Source organism: Nerophis ophidion, linkage group LG28, assembly GCF_033978795.1.
Source record: "Nerophis ophidion isolate RoL-2023_Sa linkage group LG28, RoL_Noph_v1.0, whole genome shotgun sequence".
In the NCBI taxonomy this organism is placed as follows: Eukaryota; Metazoa; Chordata; class Actinopteri; order Syngnathiformes; family Syngnathidae; genus Nerophis; species Nerophis ophidion.
The window spans coordinates 13,838,053-13,858,052 of NC_084638.1; the positions used below are offsets into that span (position 1 = coordinate 13,838,053).

General features: G+C 36.7%; 1 protein-coding gene across 3 annotated transcripts in view; it reads left to right on the forward strand.

Moving 5' to 3' along the window:
• LOC133545205 (coiled-coil domain-containing protein 39-like) overlaps positions 1-20,000 on the forward strand; it is a 64,747-nt gene that overhangs the window by 881 nt on the left and 43,866 nt on the right. Inside the window, exons 1-9 of one of the 3 annotated variants that reach the window (XM_061890588.1) lie at positions 1-183; positions 1,296-1,626; positions 5,171-5,290; positions 7,739-7,885; positions 7,972-8,130; positions 8,366-8,458; positions 9,377-9,505; positions 14,104-14,295; positions 17,986-18,089. The exon at positions 1-183 is cut by the window's left edge and continues 881 nt beyond it. In XM_061890588.1, the coding sequence (XP_061746572.1) occupies positions 1,528-1,626; positions 5,171-5,290; positions 7,739-7,885; positions 7,972-8,130; positions 8,366-8,458; positions 9,377-9,505; positions 14,104-14,295; positions 17,986-18,089 (1,043 nt within the window). In that variant the 5' untranslated portion in view covers positions 1-183; positions 1,296-1,527. The remainder of the gene's footprint in view (positions 184-1,295; positions 1,627-5,170; positions 5,291-7,738; positions 7,886-7,971; positions 8,131-8,365; positions 8,459-9,376; positions 9,506-14,103; positions 14,296-17,985; positions 18,090-20,000) is intronic. The other 2 variants (XM_061890589.1, XM_061890590.1) reach the window with 2 other exon arrangements.

Below are 20,000 nucleotides of genomic sequence, written 5' to 3' on the forward strand. Positions count from 1 at the left end.
TTCTGGAAGATCCCTTATCTGCTTATTGTTTTAATAGTGTTTTAGTGAGATTGTAAAGACATACCTCGAGGTCGGATGGCTGCGGTGATCATGCAGTGTCTCAGAGAGAAGCCGAAGAGCCAAGCTCACAGCTGCCTTTTAAACAGCTACTGCAGGAGGACGAATAATCCAATGATGTCTCCGGTAAGATATATATATATATCACAATTTTTCCATCCAAAAATATGCTGGTTGACGTAGAGAAAACATGTTCGCTTGACCGCTCTGCTTCACAACAAAAAAAGAAACACCGGCTGTGTCTCGGTGCTAAAGGCAGCTGCAATCCACCAACAGCATTGTTCTTTATAGTCTCCATTATTAAATGAACAAACTGCAAAAGATTCAGCAACACAGATGTCCAAAATACTGTGTAATTATGCGGTTAAAGCAAACGACCTTTAGCCGCGATGGTGCAGCGCTAATATTTCCTGACAGTCCGTGACGTCACGCGTACGTGTCATCATTCCGCGACGTTTTCAACAAGAAACTTGTGGGAAATTTAAAATTGCACTTTAGTAAACTAAAAAGGCCTTATTGGCATGTGTTGCAATGTCGATATTTCATCATTGATATATAAACTATCTGACTGCGTGGTGGGTAGTAGTGGCTTTCAGTAGGCCTTTAATTTGTTCTTTCATTTAAAAAGTCACCCGTGAGAGAATGAAGAGTATTTAATAAATACAGTTTTGGTCAATTGACTTAGTTGTGATTTCCCTCTCTGCATGAAAGTTTAAAAGTAGCATATATTAATGCAGTATGAAGAAGAATGTTTTAATGTAGACACTGTGATTATATGCATCAAGTGTTCATTCAAGGCCAAGGCAGAATATCGTAATATATATCGTATATAGCAATATGGCATAAAAATATCGCGCTATTAATAAAAGCCAAAATCGCCCAGCCATATGATATTGGCGATAAGATCTATTATTTTTATTTTGTACTCAGAAGACTTATTCCTCTTAAATATTGTTCCCACATCTCTCAAAATCTGTTTGTGAGCATTTCTTCTTTGCCAAGATAATCCATCCCACAATGAAAGAAATGCTCACTAACACAGATTTAGACAGATTTGTGAACTATATTTGAAAGGAATAGGTGTTTTATATCTTTGAGTTCAAATCCTGAAAAATGGGAGCAACAACAAAAGTGTTGCTCTTTGTTATAACGAGCAAATCATCAGTCCTTAACATTAAAAAGACGTCTGAGTCTTCCATTTAAATTTGTGAAAATGTTTAAAATGTGTTATGTTGCAGCCAACTGTGCCCCGCTGTTGCTAGGTGACAAAGGACACACTTCACTGGAGCCAGGGCAGGTGTGACCATGTGATGTCATAAAGGACCCACATAACCCCCAAGCCGTTTGTCTTTCAAATGATGCAGCCCCCCTGACGACATCATCAGAGCGACAGATAGAAGAACTGCTGATGTCAGGTTTTGGTGCGACGAGACACTTGAATCGAATAACACTTTTTGTGTTTGCTGGAAAATGGCGCTTTACGCAGCTCGAGTTTTATCAGAGATGGGCTGGGAGAAGCATTACGCCCTCCCAGTGCTCAACGCTGAAAACAAGGCTTTGATTGAACAGGTAAGGCTGGATTGTTTTTTTTATTACTTGTTTTTTTACTCTTGGCATGAAAACAATCATTAAGAAGTTTTGTAAAATGTGCACTAGGGGGTACATTGTTCAAAAAGGTTAAATAATAAAATAGAATTTTGTAAACACTTTATATATGCTTTTAATGTTTATCTTGACATATTTTATATAGAGCTGTCAATTGATCATTTCAAAAAATCTGATTAATCAGGCAATGTACAACATTTACTCCTTTACATAATTAAAATGAACCCTTTAATGATTTATGCTAAACTTCAATATATTTTCTCCTAAGTGTTTTATTAGACTCCAGGCATGAACAACATCAATAAAAAACCCTGCAAAATCACATTTCCCAAGGAGTTTGGGAAATGTCCACAGAGTGGACATTTGTTTGCGGTTTAACGGATGAAAAATGTTTAATAATTGAATAGGATTTTGTGAACACTAAAATATGCCTTTAATGATGTTTAACAATATATTCACATATTTAATATAGTGTGGTCAATTGGTCATTTAAAAAAAATCTGATAATCAAACTTTGGAATTTGTATTGGTCACAAATCATAAATTACTCGCTTACATACTTAAATTAGTCCTTAAATTGATAATTGATGAAAACCTATTTTAAGATGTTTTCCCTTAAGTGTTTTATTACTCTTTAGGCATGAACATTTAAAAAAGAAAAACACATTTCCCAAGAATTTAGTGAAATGTCTACTAGGGTGGAAATTTGTTTGGTAAAAAAAACAAATGTCAAAGATTTTATGTTAAAGAAAAAAAATAAATAAATTACATATATATATATATATATATATAAGTATATATAGATATATATATGTATATATATATATATATAAGTATATATATATATAAGTATATATAGATATATATATGTATATATATAAGTATATATAGATATATATATGTATATATATATATATAAGTATATATATATATATAAATATATATAGATATATATATGTATATATATATATATATATATATATATAGGTATATATATATATAAGTATATATAGATATATATATGTATATATATATATATATAAGTATATATATATATATATGTATATATATAAGTATATATATATATGTATATATATAAGTATATATGTATATATATAAGTATATATATATATATACATATATATACATATATATATATATATATATATATATATATATATATATATATATATAGGTATATATATACATATATATATATGTATATATGTATATATGTAGGTGTGGGAAAAATCACAAGACTACTTCATCTTTACAGAACTGTTTCATGAGGGGTTCCCTCAATCATCAGGAGATTTTAATGGAAGCATTCACATACAATGGTTTATATAGGGCACAGAGTGGGTGGGTACAGGCAGGCGTAGGGTGTGGTGATTGGCTCGTGTTACCTAGGAGGTGTTTCCGTCTGTGGCGGCATGTTGAAATGATTTCACTGCGCTTGTTGAGGGATGATAGATCTGGATGATATATAATAAACAGTTTCTCTTTTAAGCGTAGGTTGCATCTTTTATTACCACTGTTGTAAGGTGTGTTGGATGCAAGAATTTGGCATGTTATTGAATAATCAACATTATTGTCTTTGAGGTTCCAAATGTGTTTGGTGAGTTCTGTAGAATTCCGCAAAGTCTGGTTTCTAAAGGAGGCGCTGTGATTATTCCATCTTGTTTTGAACGCTCCTTCGGTTAATCCTACGTACGTGTCGGATGTGTTAATTTCCTTGCGTGTTACCTTTGCTTGGTAAACGACTGATGTCTGTAAGCACCCTCCGTTGAGAGGGCAATCAGGTTTCTTGCGACAGTTACATTCCTTATTGGTTTCAGAGTCGTTTAGTCTGGGGGTGGGCAGTCCTTTTACAATTGCTTTGTCGTGGTTTGAAATGATTTGTTGTATGTTATCCATACAGCTGTAGCTCAATTTAATGTTCTTGTTGAATATTTTTCTTAGGGTGTTGCCTTTGGGGAAGTGTTTGTCGATCAGAGTGAGGAACTTGTGGCCGATATTGGTTGAGACGTTTTTGCTGAATGGCGGATTGTACCAGATGATGTTGTTTCGTTTTCTGCTCTTTTTTGGTTGGTTTCCTGGAGTGGGTTCATAGGTGAGGGGGAAGTTGTATCTGGTTTCATCAAGTGCTTTCTGGTACGGGGGGGTTGCTTGGTCGAATTCAGCTTTGCTAGATGACAGCATCGATAGCCTTTTATTAATTCCGGTAGGTATTCTTTTTGTTGTGGTGGGTGGGTGGCTGCTGTCATGGTGCACGTATTGGAGTGTTGTGTTGGGTTTCGTGAATGGTTGGTAGCTGTTATTTCTCAGGTTGAACGTGACGTCGAGGAAGTTGACGGTTTGCTTGTTGGCTTCAATCGTGATCCGTAGGCCGTTTTCTTTGAAGATTTGGCATATGCGCTTCTTGGTGTTCTCGCTGCTCCTTGGCGAGGCGCGGCACACTGCCAGTCCGTCATCACGGTAAATACCAAGGTTCAGGTTGAGGTTAGCAAGCTGGAAGAGGAGGAAACTCCCAACGAGTTCACACGTTTCTGCTCCGTCAAAACTCCCCATAGTAACGTCAAATGTTGAATTGTTCTTTTTTTGCCATGGTGTACTGTTGTGGATGAGTATGGAGTTCTTTGCGTGGATGATGATGTTTCTTTCGTTGCCTGTGATTGAGTCGTAGTCCGAGGCAAATTTTAGTGCTTGGGTCAGTAGGTCTTGCGTGATGGAAGGGTAAAATTCTTCGATGTCGAAGGAGATAAAGTTGTGTTGTTGTTTGTCTTGGATGTTGCTGCTGTATTTCTCCATTGGTTGAGTGGTGTTTTGTCCTTGATTTTTGTGTTGATTCTGTCCAGGATTATTTTGCTGATTTGTTCTATTTCAGATTTAGTTGGGTTTATTAGTCGGCATGTTGGGTTATTTGCGAAGTTGGGTTTGTGGTCCTTCAATGTGATGAAGGCTTCTTTGTTGGCTGTGGCGTCCACCCTGTCCTCAATATCCAGTTCAGTTTCGATCCGCTTGTTTTCCAGGTGGATGTTCTGTAAAGTGTTGGGTTGCGCTTTTTTGTATGATTTGGTGATGCTTTTGTCCAGTAAAGTGTTATGTTCTGGTATGTCCATTCTGTAGAAGTTTGTGGTTATATCGGCGGCTATGATGAGGTTGCTTACTTTCTTGCTTACTTTCTTACTTTACTTTCAGTCAAATTTAAGCCAGCCCGCAACCCATTCCTCACCAAGCTGAAAAATGACACGGAGCGCATCAAGAAAGTAAGCAACTTCATCATAGCCGCCGACAAAACCACAAACTTCTACAGACCAGACAAAAAGCAGCTTAAAAATTTCTATGTATACAACAAACCAAGAACCAAGTATTTCCTCCCCTGGTAGTGGGTCACCGGGCCCCCCCTGCTGGAGATAGGGCTCAATAGCTGTGCATGGAAGGGTGGGATGCGAGTAAAATAGAATTCTATATTTAATAAAACAATGTTTCTCATGTCATTTTGCAGATTTGCTTGAAAAAGAGAGATCTCTTGCAGCTGAAAAACAAATTTGAGACTAATAAAGAAAGGGCACAATTAGGACACGACTACCTGAAAAATGTTAAGAAGGAGCTGGAAATCACAGAGGTAGGTTTTTTTCCCCCCTTCTGACTTGGAAATATGTTTACAGTATATGTCATACAAATTAGTGATGTTCCGATTCCGATATTATCATCTCCGACTTATATTGGCCGATACTGATACCAATCACAAATGCTGTGTAATTTATAGTGAGTGCTGTTTACAGTTTTCAATATCAACACACCTGTAATAATGATGTTTATCCAGTGATAATGGTACTTAAGATACGAAGAAATGCAGTTTTGTGGCTGTAATGGAGGTGAGTACTATTAGAAGATGGGCTCTACACTGAGTATGTAACACAAAACTGTGCTTGTTGGCCTGGAGACCAAAAACAAAAACAAAACAGGAATTAATTTGGCAATAGTGATCACAAACTTCATCACCAAAATTATGAGATAGGGATCATCGAAGTGATCGATCGGCACATTCTTCCATCAAATATTCAGTATGATTATTGCTTCCTCTTCCTACTTTATTCTTTTTCTTCTTTTTACCTTTTTTTCCTTCTTCCTTTCTTTTTCTTATGATTCTTTCTTCATTCTTCTTTTCTCTTTTGTTCTTTATATTCCCTTTTTGTCCTTCTTCCTTATCTTCTTCTTACTCTTGTTATACCAAGTTATCTTCTTTTTCTTCCCTTTTCCTTCTTCCATCCATTTTCTTTTTTTTTTTCATTATTTTACTTTTTTCTTCTTCTTCTACTACTTCTCCTTCTCCTCCTCCCCTTTCTTCCCTTTTCTTAGTTTTTTACGTTCATTTCTTTTTTCTTCTTAAACTTCCCCTTTGTCTTCTTCTTTCTTTCCTTCTTTCTTCTTGTTCTTCCTATTCTTCTCCTTCACCTTTTTCTTTTCCTTCATTGGTCTTTGTCCTTTTCATTATTTTAATTTTTTCTTTCTTCCTCTTCATCTTTCTCCTTCTTCTCTTTATCCTTCCTTTTCCCTTATTCCATTATTTTTCTTATTTTCTTTTTCCTTCTTGAATTCCTCTTATTTTTTTTCTTCTATCTTTTGTTCTTCCTCTTCATTATCCTGTGCTTCCTCATCTGTTTTCTTCTTTCTTCTTCTTCATTCTATTTTTTCTTTGTATTCTTCTTCTTGTTCCCCTTCTTCCCTTTTGTTTTTTCCTTCATTTCTTTACTTTTTACTTCTTAAGCTTCGCTCTCTGCCTTTTTCTTTCTTTTCTTTTTTCTTCTTTATTTTTTCTTCTTCTTCTTCTTCTTCTTCTTCTTCTTCTTCTTCTCCTTCTCCTTCTCCTCCTCCCTTCCCTTTTCTTAGTTTTTTACGTTCATTTCTTTTTTCTTCTTAAACTTCCCCTGTGTCTTCTTCTTTCTTTCCTTCTTTCTTCTTGTTCTTCCTATTCTTCTCCTTCACCTTTTTCTTTTCCTTCATTGGTCTTTGTCCTTTTTATTATTTTAATGTTTTCTTTCTTTCTTCTTCCTCCTGCTCCTCTTCATCTTTCTCCTTCTTCTTCTCCTTATCCTTTCTTTTTCCCTTATTCCATTCTTTTTCTTATTTTCTTTTTTTTTCTTGAATTCCTCTTATTATTTTTCTTCTATCTTTTGTTCTTCCTCTTCATTATCCTGCGCTTCCTCCTCTGTTTTCTTCTTTCTTCTTCTTCATTCTATTTTTTCTTTGTATTCTTCTTCTTGTTCCCCTTCTTCCCTTTTGTTTTTTCCTTCATTTCTTTACTTTTTACTTCTTAAGCTTCACCCTCTGCCTTTTTCTTTCTTTTCTTTTTTCTTCTTTATTTTTTCTTCTTCTTCTTCTCCTTTTCCTTCTCCTTCTCCTCCTCCCTTCCCTTTTCTTAGTTTTTTACGTTCATTTCTTTACTTTTTTCTTCTTAAACTTCCCCTGTGTCTTCTTCTTTCTTTTTTTCTTTCTTCTTATTCTTCTTATTCTTCTCCTTCACCTTTTTCTTTTCCTTCATTGGTCTTTGTCCTTTTCATTTTTTTAATTTTTTCTTTCTTTTTTCTTCCTCCTGTTCCTCTTCATCTTTATCCTTCTTCTTCTCCTTATCCTTCCTTTTCCCCTTATTCCATTCTTTTTCTTATTTTCTTTTTTCTTCTTAAATTCCTCTTCTTATTTTTCTTCCATCTTTTGTTCTTCCTCCTCATTATCCTGCGTTTCCTCCCCTTTTTTCTTCTTTCTTCTTCTTCATTCAATTTTTTCTTTGTATTCTTCTTCTTATTCCCTTTCTTCCCTTTTGTTTTTTCCTTCATTTCTTTACTTTTTAATTCTTAAGCTTCGCCCTCTGCCTTTTTCTTTCTATCCTTTTTTCTTCTTTATTTTCTTTTTCTTCTTCTTCATCTTCTTCTTCTTCTCCCTCTTCTTCTCCTTCTCCCTTTTCTTTGTTTTTCCTTAATTTTTTTGTGTCATTTTCATTATTTTAATCCTTCAAAGTACCATCCATCTATTAGAGCAGCTTCTAATGGGAGTGTGTGTACTGTGCAAAAAGGCTCTGTGCAGGGCCAAAGATCGAGAAGCAGAGTCAGAGACACACCTCACCGCCATCGCAGAGAGAGAAACAGGTCGCCTGGTGCAGGAAAATGCCAAGACGGAAAACAATATTCAATATATGTCTGACAAGAAAGATACCTTAGAGGTGTATGGATGTCTAAGATCACATTTATTTTGATATTATGTTGAAGTCCGACCAAAATGACAATCAAAGAATGTCTGTACCCTCAGAAACAAGTCCTCAGGGATAAACAAAAGCTGGAGCAGTTTCGGACTCAAATGCAGTGGGACCAGAAGGGCATGGAGGCCTTTTTGGAAGAGTCAGCACGAAAAGATGACGACATGATGGCCATAATTAAGTATTCACAGCAAGATGAGTTGAGAATCAAGGTACTAACAGCTTAAATATAACAACCAATTGACCGATGTGTCCTATTTTTCTATGTTGATCCTGTGGAAATAACTCATAAAGATCTTGTCTATGGTGATAAGGGCTTAGAAGACTCCCTTATAACCAATTATTGTGTTCTGATAAAATCTGCTAGCGGGCAAAAATGCAGTGCAGCATGCTTTTTTACTGAATTTCTTCTCTTCACTCACATGTTAATGATCTGTCGTCATACAGTCACTCACTATGGCTATTGAGAGGACCACAATAGAGGGCAATAAAAAACGCAAAGCGCTGGACAAGGAAATGACAGAGACTCTATCTGCACAGGTAATATACACGACATGCACAGGTGCAAATCAACAATAGACAGTGTTGCAGCATCTGTGAAGTTTGCATGTTTATCCCTTTCAATTCCCAACCACTAAATAATTAATAGAAACAATTCAATTATTTAAAACTGGAGCTTTTATAGGTCAAATATTTATTTTTTTATCTTTATTTTTTACAAAATCAATTGCCATATACAATTTTCAATTTGTATCATATTTGACACAGCCAGTCACAAAATATTTCTTTGTTATTTTTATAACGAGGCAAAACATAATGCAATAGAAGGAAATATCTATCATGGTTTTTCCAAACATAAAAAGAAGTTTGACATCATCTTTCCCAAGCTGCTCCAGCTCATTGGAATTCACATTTTTTATTGACGACAGCGCTAGACTACAATGTCAGACTTGCAAAAAGCCCTTTGGGTAAAAATCTACCATATATGGAGATATCTGCTGACGTCCCAGTTGGGAAAAATGTCACAATTTGGGTAAATTCCAAGTGGCTCTTTTGGAGGAAGTATGAAGGACGGTAATATTGTTTTACAAAAATCTCCGCCATGTCTGCGTGGTTGGATTTCAAATTTACAGGACTTTTGTAGATCCCAAATACACAAAACTAGGCACCAAGAGGTAGGAAAAGTTGGTTTTGCTTAAAAGGTCCCCTTTGAGTAGAATAAGCTTAGTGTAACAACTAGCAGGGTTTGTTAATACATATGAATATTTTCTTAAAAAGAGAAAATATTATGGAGAACCATTGGCCTGGGAGATAATTGGAAAAGGTGTCTAAATAATGACACACAGTGTTAAATGTTGTAGGTTGATGGTTCTTACCAGAAATGAGTAACAAGTCTATATCTGGGATTTCATAAGCCTGCACACCAATCCAGGCATGTTCTGTGTGCTTTTCTTTCAGATTGCTTTGGACAAGATGACAGAGAATTTGCAGCAGGCTCACCTGGAGACCGAGCAGATCATCCACCAGTGGGAAAACACCATCCAACAGATGAAGCAAAGAGATGTTGAAATGCATCAGTGTGCTGTGGTAAGCCAAAATGCTGACAATATAAAGGGCCGCCACATTGAAAAAGGTGAAATAACTGAAAACGTGTTTTGTATTCTAGTTTCTTCAAAATAGCCACCCTTTGCTCTGATTATTGCTTTAAACACTCTTGGCATTCTCTAAATGAGCTTCAACATGTTTTCAGTTATTGGACCTTTTTTTGTTAAGTACATAACTGTTCATTCATAGTTTTGATGCCTTTAGTGAAAATCCACAATGTAAATAGTCATGAAAATAAAGAAAACGCATTGAATGAGAAGGCAAGGAACTTTTGGCCTGTACTGTGTGTGTGTGCGCGTGTGCGTGTGTATATACTGTATAGGGACGGTGTGGCGCAGTGGAAGAGTGGCTGTGCGCAACCCGAGGGTCCCTGGTTCAATCCCCACCTGGTACCAACCTCGTCACATCCTTTGTGTCCTGAGCAAGACACTTCACCCTTGCTCCTGATGGTTGCTGGTTAGTGCCTTGCATGGCAGCTCCCTCCATCAGTGTGTGAATGTGCGTGTGAATGGGTAAATGAGGAAGTAGTGTCAAAGCGCTTTGAGTACCTTGAAGGTAGAAAAGCGCTATACAAGTACAACCCATTTATCATTATATATATATATATATATATATATATATATATATATATATATATATATATATATATATATATATATATATATATATGTATAAACATGTATATATATGTATATACATGCATACATATGTATGTATATACATGCATACATATGTATGTATATACATGCATATATATGTATGTATATACATGCATGTATATGTATGTATATACATGCATGTATATGTATGTATATACATGTATGTATATATGTATGTATATATATATATGTATATATATATATATATATATATACACACATACATGTATGTATATATGCACAAATGCGTATATATACATGTATGTATATATTCATGTATGTATGCATATATATACATGTATGTATATATTCATGTATGTATGTATATATTCATATACATGTATGTTTATATATACATGTATGTAAGTGTGTATATATATATGTATATATGTATGTAGGTTTGGGAAAAAAAATCACAAGACTACTTCATCTCTACAGATCTGTTTCATGAGGGGTTCCCTCAATCATCAGGAGATTTTAATGGAAGCATTCACATACAATGGTTTATATAGGGCACAGAGTGGGTGGGTACAAGCAGGCGTAGGGTGTGGTGATTGGCTCATGTGTTACCTAGGAGGTGTTTCCGTTTGTGGCGGCATGTTGAAATGATTTCACTGCGCTTGTTGAGGGATGATAAATCTGGATGATATTTAATAAACAGTTTCTCTTTTAAGCATAGGTTGCATCTTTTATTACCACTGTTGTAAGGTGAGCTGGATGCAAGAATTTGCCATGTTATTGAATATTCAACATTATTGTCTTTGAGGTTCCAAATGTGTTTGCTGAGTTCTGTAGAATTCTGCAAAGTCTGGTTTCTAAAGGAGGCGTTGTGATTATTCCATCTTGTTTTGAACGCTCCTTCGGTTAATCCTACGTACGTGTCGGATTTGTTAATGTCCTTGCGTATTACCTTTGCTTGGTAAACGACTGATGTTTGTAAGCACCTTCCGTTTTTTTTCCCCAAACCTACATATTGCGCTCTACCACGGTATCGAGCACTATTCTCTGGATAATCCAATCAAGACATATGTATATATGTATGTATATATACATGTATGTATGTATGTGTTTACATATACATGTATATATGTTTATAAACATACATGTATGTATGTATGTATATATTCATATACATGTATGTTTATATATACATGTATGTAAGTGTGTATATATATGTATATATGTATGTATATATATATGTATATACATGTATGTATATATATATTCATATACATGTGTATATATATATGTATATACATGTATGTATATATATTCATATACATGTATGTATATATACACGTATGTGTGTGTATGTATATATATACATGTGTGTGTGTATATATATATATATATATATATATATATATATATATACATATATATATATATATACATGTTTATATATATACATGTATATATATATATATATATATACATATACACACATGTATATATATACATGTATACATATATATACATGGATGTGTATATATATACATGTATGTATATATACAAATACATGTATGTGTATATATACATATATATACACATGTACTGTATGTATATATATATATATATATACATGTATGTATATATATGCATGCATGTATGTGAATATATATATATATATATATATATATATATATATATATATATATATATATATAATTTTGACTTCTACCTGCTATACACACGCCTAACCAGGCCTTTTTTTCTCTCAAGGAAATGTGAAATAAAATCATGTCCTCAGTGAAGCCAAGAACACTCTACGCATTTCCCAAGTTTTAGTTTAGAGATAAAGAAAGATTGGTTTGGCCCACTAGGATCCCTCTTTATGTTTGTGAAATGTATAGTCTATTTAGTCTATAGTCTAAATTTATAGTCTATCAGCTTTAGCGGTCGCGGAGGCAAAAACTCGGACATGGGAAGAGTTCGGGGAAGCCATGGAAAACGACTTCCGGACGGCTTCGAAGCGATTCTGGAGCACCATACGCCGCCTCAGGAAGGGGAAGCAGTGCACTATCAACACCGTGTATGGTGCGGATGGTGTTCTGCTGACTTCGACTGCGGATGTTGTGGATCGGTGGAGGGAATACTTCGAAGACCTCCTCAATCCCACCAACACGTCTTCCTTTGAGGAGCCTGGGGAATCTGTGGTGGGCTCTCCTATTTCTGGGGCTGAGGTTGCTGAGGTAGTTAAAAAGCTCCTCGGCGGCAAGGCCCCGGGGGTAGATGAACCCGCCCGGAGTTCCTTAAGGCTCTGGATGCTGTGGGGCTGTCTTGGTTGTCAAGACTCTGCAGCATCGCGTGGACATCGGGGGCGGTACCTCTGGATTGGCAGACCGGAGTGGTGGTCCCTCTCTTTAAGAAGGGGGACCGGAGGGTGTGTTCTAACTATCGTGGGATCACACTCCTCAGCCTTCCAGGTAAGGTTTATTCAGGTGTACTAGAGAGAAGGCTACGCCGGATAGTCGAACCTCGGAATCAGGAGGAACAGTGTGGTTTTCGTCCTGGTCGTGGAACTGTGGACCAGCTCTATAATCTCGGCAGGGTTCTTAAGGGTGCATGGGAGTTTGCCCAACCAGTCTACATGTGCTTTGTGGACTTGGAGAAGGCATTCGACCGTGTCCCTCGGGAAGTCCTGTGGGGAGTGCTCAGAGAGTATGGGGTATCGGACTGTCTTATTGTGGCGGTCCGCTCCCTGTACGGTCAGTGTCAGAGCTTGGTCCGCATTGCTGGCAGTAAGTCGAACACATTTCCAGTGAGGGTTGAACTCCGCCAAGGCTGTCCTTTGTCACCGATTCTGTTCATAACTTTTATGGACAGAATTTCTAGGCGCAGTCAAGGCGTTGAGGGGTTCCGGTTTGGTGGCCGCGGGATTAGGTCTCTGCTTTTTGCAGATGATGTGGTCCTGATGGCTTCATCTGGCCGGGATCTTCAGCTCTCACTGAATCGGTTCGCCGCAGAGTGTGAAGCCGCTGCTTCTCCACATCGAGAGGAGCCAGATGAGGTGGCTCGGGCATCTGGTCAGGATGCCACCCGAACGCCTCCCTAGGGAGGTGTTTAGGGCACATCCAACCGGTAGGAGGCCACGGGGAAGACCCAGGACACGTTGGGAAGACTATGTCTCCCAGCTGGCCTGGGAACGCCTCGGGGTCCCCCCGGAAGAGCTGGACGAAGTGGCTGGGGAGAGGGAAGTCTGGGCTTCCCTGCTTAGGCTGCTGCCCCGGCGACCCGACCTCGGATAAGCGGAAGATGATGGATGGATGGATGGATAGTCTATACTTTTAGAGTGATGTGATAATCAAACACTCTTGTAGTCTAGAATGAAAGAGTATATAAGAGAATTGACAGTGTGTGTGTACCTTCAGTGATGAATGAAAAGCACAAGCAGAGTTTGGATTGTCTTCTTTAGCTTGCTTTCTATGTTTATGTACTCTCTGTCCACTGTGTCCAGGAACTTGGAAGATGTTTTCTTGCCGTTTAACGCCCGCTGTCATGCTAATTAGCTGCCTGAAATCGGGTGACCCCGCTGTAGAAATAGCCTGCATGTCTTCTAGCACATACGTTGCAATGGCTCTCTCAATGTTGCCCTGGCTAGCAGTCCCTCCGTTGAAATCCTTAGGTGAAGTGTGTCTCTGTTTACCAGCTTCGTCCAAGCATGTTACTTTTGTAGCTGTTTCAGCAGGCTTGAACTGCCGTTTTGGGCAGTAGATAGGATCTTTGATCCAAGACAAAACTCACATTTAACTGAAATTATATTTTCTTTGTGCTCGACAAAAGAAAAGTAGTGAGAATATCTCCATGTTAAGAACCTCGGCTTCGGCTGTGCCGTGATGTCTTGTTAGTAAACACAGTAAGCCGTAGTTTGGACCCATGATAATTATCCAACATCATCACCGTGTCTGTCCATCTTTCTAGAAACTGTCCCAGACCAACCAGATCATCCGGGAACGGAACGACACCTTAACAGAAATGAGGAACCTCCAGGAGTCTCAGATAAACGACAACAAGGAAAAAGAGAAGAGGATAACAACAACCAATGGACTGGCTTCAAGACTGCGACTGAACTTAAAGGAGCGGGAGAAGAGCTACTTGGAAATGCAAGATGAGGTCAGAATTCCTGAACATCTTAAGTCAGTGATGAAAAGTAATTTAAAAAAAAAGAATGATAGATGACTTTCTTTCATAAGACTTTTATAACTTTACCTATTTTTTTTTTCAGTGTTATAAATAATTGACCTATTATTACTTAGGCCAGTGGTTCTCAACCTTTTTTCAGTGATGTAGCCCCTGTGAAAATTTTTTCAATTCAAGTACCCCCTAATCAGAGCAAAGCCTTTTTGGTTGAAAAAGAGATAAATAAGTAAAATACAGCACTATGGCATCAGTTTCTGATTTATTAAATTGTATAACAATGCAAATTATTGCTCATTTGTAGTGGTCTTTCTTGAACTATTTGGAAAAAAAAAGATATAAAAATACTTAAAACTTGTTGAAAAATAAACAAGTGATTTGACTATAAATAAAGATTTCCACACATAGAAGTAATCATTAACTTAAAGTGCCCTCTTTGGGGATTGTAATAGAGATCCATCTGGATTCATGAACTTAATACTAAACATTTCTTCACAAAAAAAGAAATCTTTAACATCAATATTTATGGAAAAAATCTAGCTGTCAAGACTGAATATTGCATTGTTGTATTTTTTCCCCCACAGTTTATGAACTTACATTCATGTTTTATTGAAGTATTATTCAATAAATATATTTATAAAGGATTTTTGAATTTTACTCTTTTTATCAATCAATCAATCAATGTTTATTTATATAGCCCCAAATCACAAATGTCTCAAAGGACTGCACAAATCATTACGACTACAACATCCTCGGAAGAACCCACAAATTTAGAATATTCAAAAAAAAATCTCACGTACCCCTTGGCATACCTTCAAGTACCCCCAGGGGTAAGCGTACCCCCATTTGAGAACCACTGACCTAGGCTGTAATTACCTCATCTAAAATATCCATCCATCCATTTCCTACCGCTTGCCCCTCTAAATTTGGAAAATATTGCATATTTTTGTGTTTTTCTCAAATGTAAAATGGTGTTTTCTTTCTACAAAAAAAGGATAAAACATTTAAAAAAAAAAAATCAAAATTCATAAAAAATGTATACACCATATTTTTCGTACTATAAGGCACATTTAAAATCCTTCCTCAAAAATCGACAGTGTGCCTTATAACACGATGCGCCTAATGTACGCAATAATTGTGGTTGTGCTTCCCAACCTCGAAGCAATTTTATTTTATACATGGTGTAACCATAAGTGTGACCAGTAGATGGCAGCCACACATAAAAAATGTGTGTGGACTGCAATATAACGCCAAAAAAAACACCAATACTTTAAATGTTCCATTGAAAATACAGAAAATTACACACGGCACTAAAAAAATCTGTCAAAATGTTTTAGTATGACTTTGAAGCCGCACCGAAAAAATCTGTCAAAATGTTTTAGTATGACTTTGAAGCCGCACCGCTTAATGGATTGTTGGCCCATTACGGTATACAAGTATTACTATGGTGTGTGTATAAGGACAGCAAAATGGCACCCATTAGCAGACATATTAGATAGATAGATAGATGGATAAATATATAGATAGTACTTTGTTGCTTCCTACAGGAGAGTTCATTTTGTTTCACAATATTATGGAAAAACAACTTTTTTTTACCTTCTAGTACCTGCTGATGTGTATATGAGATCTGCATAAGTCCTGAAAATTTCCGCACGTCGGCCACTGTAGTCTGTGCTGGTGCCGTAGTTGATAAGGTTATTTTTTTCCACTACGTTCTTGTTATATTGCATTCACCCTCTGCTGTTGCCATTTCTAAAATAAAGTCATGTAAAGTTGTAACTTATATTTTGCTATGGAAGTGCTAAAAACTGTAGTGGGGTTACATAATTCACCCACGGAACTTTAGTTATTAGAGAGTTCCGGTTGAACTTTTTTTTTATGGGACACATTTCCGTGGTTGTTATTGGACTAGTGAGCCACGGATGAGAAGATGCTGCTCCGTTATTGATTAAAGTAAAGTCTGAATGTCATTAAAACAGTTAGCTCCATCTTTTGACACTGTCCTTGCACGCTACACCGCTACAACAAAGATGATGGGGAGAAGACGCTGCCGAAGGTGAGCCACGAAAATTAGACCGCCCACAAAACGGCGCATCTTGAAGCGACTGTCAGAAAGAGACTTGAAGATGATCCGTAAAACATAATCTATGCAACATTTTGACCAAAGAACCACCATTACATGTAATGTAGACCACAATAAAGTGTTTTACATTTAGAAAAAAATCATATTATGACCACTTTGATGCGCCTTATAATCCAGTACGTCCATAAAATACGGTATATGAATAGGTTTGAAACTGAAAACTGAAAAATTTTAAGCGTTGAAAGTTTAAAAAATAATAATATATGACTTACTTCTAACACAGCGTGTATGTTTTTTGTCGCTTAGGATGCTTAATGTAGTTTTGAACAAAGTCGACTTGAGGGTTAAATAAAACCTCAGACTTGTTTTTAATGAACATTTAGGATGGAGGTCTGCAACCTGTGGCTCTTTAGCGCCGCCCTGAGGGCTCCCTGGAACCTTAAAAAAAAATGTATGACAATAGAAAAAGCTGGGGGAAAAATACATAGGAGGACAACATGACACAAACCTTCCTAATTGTTAGAAATCCCACTGTTTATATGAAACATGATTCTCTCATGTGAGTATTTGGCAGGCGCCGTTTTGTCCTACTCATTTTGGCGGTCCTTGAACTCACTGTAGTTTGTTTACATGTACGACTTTCTCCGACACATCCAGAGAAAGACGTGTTTTATGCCACTCATTCTTTGTTTCATTTTGTCCACCAAACGTTTGAAGCTGTGTGAGAATGCACAAAGGTGTACTTTGTTGATATATTTGACTTGTGTGGAGTGCTAATCAGGCATATTTGGTCACTGCATGATTGCAAGCTAATGGATGCTAACATGCTATTTAGGCTAACTTCATGTATGTATTGAATCATTTAATTTCCTATGTCCTCTGTGTATTTAATTTGTGTTGGCATGTCTCATGACACATTATCTGTATGTAATATTGGCTGCATTTCTGATTGTTCCAGACCACAGCAAACGTAACCCATCTTACATGGATTCATTAGAAGAATTAACTTGGACAGACACAACTACTATACCTTTGGCCATTCTAAGACAGTCATTTAGAAGTTTTACAATGTTGTAAAATGTTTAGAATAAATATTACATCTAAACATTTCTGTCAACGAAGAGTTGCATCAGCCTGCCAAACAAAGTCATTTTGATAGTAGGCAAACATAGCTTATATAGACACTTATATCATGTGTTGACTTCATTATATCACTTATAGAAGGCTTTTATTTTTTTGCAGCTCCAGACAGATTTTTTTTTGTTGTTGTATTTTTGGTCCAATATGGCTCTTTCAAAATTTTGGGTTGCCGATCCCTGGTTTAAGCCTACTATGCTAATATATTTCAATGTTGATGGTACTTGGGGGAACCATGTTTTTCTTTAGGTGGTACTTGGTGGAAAAAAGCTTGGGAAGCACTGTCTTGCACTTTAAAAGCCAAAATAAAAAATACCAAGGAGGGTCAGAAAACGAAAAAACTTATAAGACCTGTTTCTTTAACTGAAAAAAGTGCCAAAAGTATCAACTACTTTGGTTATCTATTTTTGTGAGGATTTTCTAATGAAGGTTGTCTGTTGTTGCAGTTGAAAAGTTCCAAAGCCCTACTGGACAGAACAATGTCCAATGTGCAGTCAATGAGGTCCCACATCTGCAGGCATAAGGAAGACATCCAGAACAACAAAGTCAGGTCAGTCCTACTTTACAGCATTATTGGTAAAACCCATTAGAGCAGGGGTGTCAAAATTGTTTTCATTGAGGGCCACATCGTAGTTTTGTCTGCCCTCAAAGGGCCGTTTGTAAATATACTATTAAAAAACAAAACTATAAGGATTCAGCTCATGATATTGCATTAATGCCTTAGCATTTGATTATTCACTTTTTTTTTTTACGTTCGCTTAAAAACCCCCAAATAGATTTTAGTGCATAAAAAAACTCACTCAGTTGCCAGAATTTTATCGTCAAAGCTCCAGTGTTTTTTTACGGCATATTACTGGAAATGGAATGGCAAAACAGTGGCATTCTTTTTTTTTTCACAGTAAAATCTAGAGTGGTTGATTTTATATTGTGTTACTGTAAACACAAACAGTACCAAAATTGTTTTTTCATTAAAAAAAACAAACTGGCAGCAAAGTTGCCAGAATTTTACCGTCAAGTCTACGGTCATTTTTACAGTGCACGATTTGATAGCTTGCTTTAAAATCATAAGTCAAGCTGATATTTAAGTACTTATTTTTATTTTTACATTTTTTTCGCATTATTGGATAATATGACATTTTAACATCTATTAAGCATACAGTTCATGTATATTTTGAATATCAAAATGAAAAGAACAAATACATTTAGTGAGAAAATATTCTGCTCAGTGGCCTTGTGGTTAGAGTGTCCGCTCTGACATCGCTAGGTCGTGAGTTCAAACCCCGGCCGAGTCATACCAAAGACTATAAAAATGGAAAAATGGACCCATTACATCCCTGCTTGGCACTCAGCATCAAGGGTCGGAATGGGGGTATAATCACCGAAATGATTTCCAGGCGCGGCCACCGCTGCTGCTCACTGCTCCTCTCACCTCCCAGGGGGTGAGGGTGATGGATCAAATGCAGATGATAATCTCCTCACACCTAGTATGTGTGTGACAATCATTGGAACTTTAACTTAAACTTTATTAAAACATATTATTACCATATACAATGTCGGGGTTGGGCCCGATTTGGCCCCCGGGCCTTGAGTTTGACAGCTGTGCATTAAAGGGTTTTGTTAAACAATTACCTTTTTGTGTGTGTGTGTGTGTGTGTGTGTCTGTGTCTGTGTGTGTCTGTGTCTGTGTGTGTAGGTGTGTGTTACTATAAGGGGCCGTTAGGGACATTGAAAGTTCAGAAATACCTCTTACATACACTACTGAAATGCTCTTACATACACTAATGAAATACTCTTACATACACTACTGAAATACTCTCACATACACTACTGAAATACTCTCACATACACTACTGAAGTGCTCTTACATACACTACTGAAAAGCTCTCACATACAGTACTGAATCACTCTTATACACACTACTGAAATGCTCTCACATACACTACTGAAATGCTCTCACATAAACAACTAAAGTGCTCTCACATAAACAACTAAAATGTTTTACTCTCACGCACACACACACACACACACACACACACACACACCCACCACTTGCGTGTGAGAGACAAAAATTTTAGTAGTATGTGTGCAAGGATTTTAGTTATATTTATGAGAGCATCTTATCAGTGTGTATGAGAGCGTCTTACTAGTGTATATGAGAGCATCTTACTAGTGTGTATGGCCATTTACAGTTTTTTTGTTTTTTTTTAAAGCCAAGTTGTTTGTGAACAAAATGTCTGCCTAACTCTGAGAGCATTTCAGTAGTGTATGTAAGAGCATTTCAGTAGTGTATGTGAGAGCATTTCAGTAGTGTATGTGAGAGCATTTCAGTAGTGTGTATAAGAGTGTTTTAATAGTGTGTATGAGAGAAAAAACATTTCAGTTGTTTATGTGAGAGCATTTCAGTAGTGTGTGTAAGAGTGTTTCAGTAGTGTGTGTAAGAGTGTTTCAGTAGTTTGTGTGA